This window comes from Cyprinus carpio, chromosome A25 (genome assembly GCF_018340385.1).
Source record: "Cyprinus carpio isolate SPL01 chromosome A25, ASM1834038v1, whole genome shotgun sequence".
NCBI lineage: Eukaryota > Metazoa > Chordata > Actinopteri > Cypriniformes > Cyprinidae > Cyprinus > Cyprinus carpio.
The window spans coordinates 2,979,536-2,982,766 of record NC_056596.1 but is presented as its reverse complement, the minus strand read 5'-3'; the positions used below and the strand labels follow the sequence as shown (position 1 = coordinate 2,982,766).

General features: G+C 35.1%; 1 protein-coding gene across 1 annotated transcript in view; it reads right to left on the bottom strand.

The window, feature by feature from the left end:
• The window catches only part of LOC109075480 (protein phosphatase 1 regulatory subunit 12A-like), a 31,162-nt gene extending 27,931 nt beyond the window's left edge, over positions 1-3,231 (bottom strand). The window contains 1 exon segment of the mRNA XM_042715051.1: positions 2,875-3,231. Within this exon segment, the coding sequence (XP_042570985.1) occupies positions 2,875-3,150 (276 nt within the window). The 5' untranslated portion in view covers positions 3,151-3,231.

Sequence of the window (3,231 nt, the reverse complement as noted above, 5' to 3'; positions counted from 1 at the left end):
TATATATAATTTAACGTGTGTGTGTGTATATATATATATATATATATATATATATATATATATATATATATATGTGTGTATGTGTGTGTTTGTTTATTTATTATGATAAAACTTGCAAAATATTTGATTATTTCCTTTCCATTTTGTAAATGGAACCTTGTTTCTGCCACAGGAAATAAAATAAAAATAAACAAAAAATGCAACCTTTATCTCACAGCTTGGACTTTTTTAATGATAAAGTCAGAATTTTAAGAAAAAGAAAATGTTAGAACTGCAAGATGTGAACTCTGAACTGTGAGAAAAACATATCTCACATTTGTGAAAAAATTTTTTTTAAATCATAATTGTCTTTTTATTTTATTTTTATCCTGTGGTGGAAACGGGCTTCCATAGAAATATGAGTTGAACGTGTCCCTGCTTCTGCATTAGATGAGAGAACGCATGCAAACACAGGTGAACACATGCATTTAGAAGACCACAGAACTTCCCAAAGACATCAAATCTGACATCAGCAGAGCGGCAGCCAATAGCTGCTCTCGCCACATGACCACCGCTCTGAAGCAAAAAACCATGCACTTGATATTTTTTCAAGGCTAGAGTGGATTTGAGCAAAACCTTCCTCAGTTTTTCAGTGGCTCTCTTCAACAGAAGCTTGTTATAACAGATTCAAGACAGACGTCCACATAACCTCAAACATACTATCATTTTTAACTAAAAACAGGCTTTTTTAGCCTCATTTAAAGCTCTAGATCAGGATTAGCAGCTTCTGAGGAAAACTGTACTGTCGAAACAAAAGGCTGAGACAACAAGAGCCCAAAATAACCGTGCAATTAAAAAACAAAAAAAAACATACACAGCTGAGAGGAAGACAGAAACAAAAACAAACACCGAAACGAAATGCATTCCAGCCATTCTCTGAAGAGATGAGGAGAGTGTTGCTCTGCCAGTTCAGTCTGGATGCTGGGACGCTGGAGTCAGAAGTGGCCACATTAGACGAGACGGACACAAGACACTCCCTGGACGTCACTAAAACAGCTACAGCTACCCTGGCACCGCAAGAACCTCATGCAAACAACTACACAGAGAGACCGGATGCTTCTGCGCCAGAGAAACACAGCTATTCCAGTCCAGAACCAAAACCACACTCAAACTAAATGTGTCCCGGAAATACAGTTTCTGATGTTATAATCGTGCATAAACATGTCAGACCCAAAACAGCCAATGCGTTTCTAACGTTTGTACAGTTTGCAACAAAGTGATCTCAGGTTTAAATCACCACTTTAAGAAGTCTACTATTATGAGCTAGTATAACCCAACAATACTTTTAAGGATGTTTGATACGTTGCATCTGGATCAATGATGCTCTTTTTTATCAGGATCTATTATGATCAAAAACACATTAAGAATTATACAAAAATTATACAAAAAAAGTAAAAAGTAAAAAGTAAATTCTGAAATTGAGTGATTTTTTGTTCGTTTTTTTCGTGCAGCTTTAGGTCAAAATGCATGAGAATAATAAATAATGGAATAAAAAATTTATCAAATAAATAATAAAACCGTGAATTTTTGCCTCACAATTCAGACTCATATCTTGTTTCTTTCAGTTTGGAGGAAAAAAGTCAGAACTTTTTTTCACAATTCTGACATTTTCCTTAGAATTCTATTTTTTGTTTCCACCAAAGAATTTAAATATATAAATATATAAATATATATATATATATATATATATATTTATATATATATATATATATATATGTTTAAGTTAATTTTGACAAGAAAAAAAAAAAATTCAACTTTTCTTCTCAGAATTGTGAGAAGAAGAAGAAGAAGAAGAAGAAGAAGAAAAACAGTATTTCAAGAAAAAATAATAACTTTTGTTTGGGTCAAACTGAGTAGCCCTTAAAAAAATTAAGAAAAGTTCATTGTGACTTTTTATCTCACAATTTCAACTTTTTTTAGAATTGTGAGAATAAGAAGAAGGAAAAAAAAACAGTATTTCAAGAAAAAAATTATAAATAAATAAAATTGTTCACTTACCTTTTTAATTTAACTTTATTTATTTTTCTTGGTGGAAACAGGCTTTCATAAAAATTGTCTACAAGGTGTAACTAAAATATCTTACAAATTAGGGAAAAAAAATGTTGGAATAGTTTGGCTTTTTTATATTAGGTCTTTTAAAAAGCACCAATTTTGTTTCAAATATTAATATTAATATTAATATAATATTCAAATAATATTAATATTTGAAAAACTGTCCTCCACCAAATCGCCCCAAAAAATTAAATAATAATAATAATAATAATAATAATAATAATAACAATAATAATAATAATGCAGGAAGCCTTTTTTTTTTTATCATGTGACAACAAAACAGAGAGGACCCCTTTAGACCGTAGTCAAGTTTAAGTGTTTAATAATAATAATATCACATATTATAACTTCTTTATGAAAACCCATCTTTTGTTTGGGTCAAACTGAGTAACCCTAAATAAAAATTATAATTTGCCACAAATATGTTTTAAAACAATAATTAAATTGTGTACACTACACAACCATGTATTTTATTATTTCACTACTTTTTTTGTTTTTGTTTACTTGATGCTTAACGTACATCGATATTGTTGAACGTCATATATTTTTTTTGCATAAAACGCTGTTTGTTTTTCAAAAATGCATGAAACACAAAGATCGCATTTCTAAGGATTCTGGCAGACATACGCTAGTTTAAAACGCTCTCAGACATCCTTTGCTCGTCATGGACCGCACAAGTTGAGAACGGCGCCCAGAAAAGTTTATGAACTTTCGCGAAAGTTTCCAAACCGAGTCAAACTTCGGTGTGAACAGTCAAACGTGCTCCGGTTAACGGTAACTGACCTGATGCAGCGCCGTGAGCCCGTCTACATTGGCGTGGTTGATGTCTGCTCCCTGCCGCAGGAGCTCCGCCACCTCCTCCCGGTCTCCGGCGGAGCAGGCGGCCATGAACACGGCGCCCTGGGCGAAGCGCACTCTGGCCCGGCGGTTCCCGGGAGCGGGGCACTGGCTCCTCGCCTCCGCTCCGGTCCGGTCCGTCTCCGAGCCCTGCCACCGCTGCAGCTGATCCTGCCGCCGCTGCTTCGCCGCTTCGGACCGGGAACGGTCAGTGGCCGCCATCTTCCTCCCTCGGTCTCTCCCGGGAAGTTTCAGTTCATCAGACAAGTGATGTCTGATTCCCGTACGAATCGTTCTTGTGAA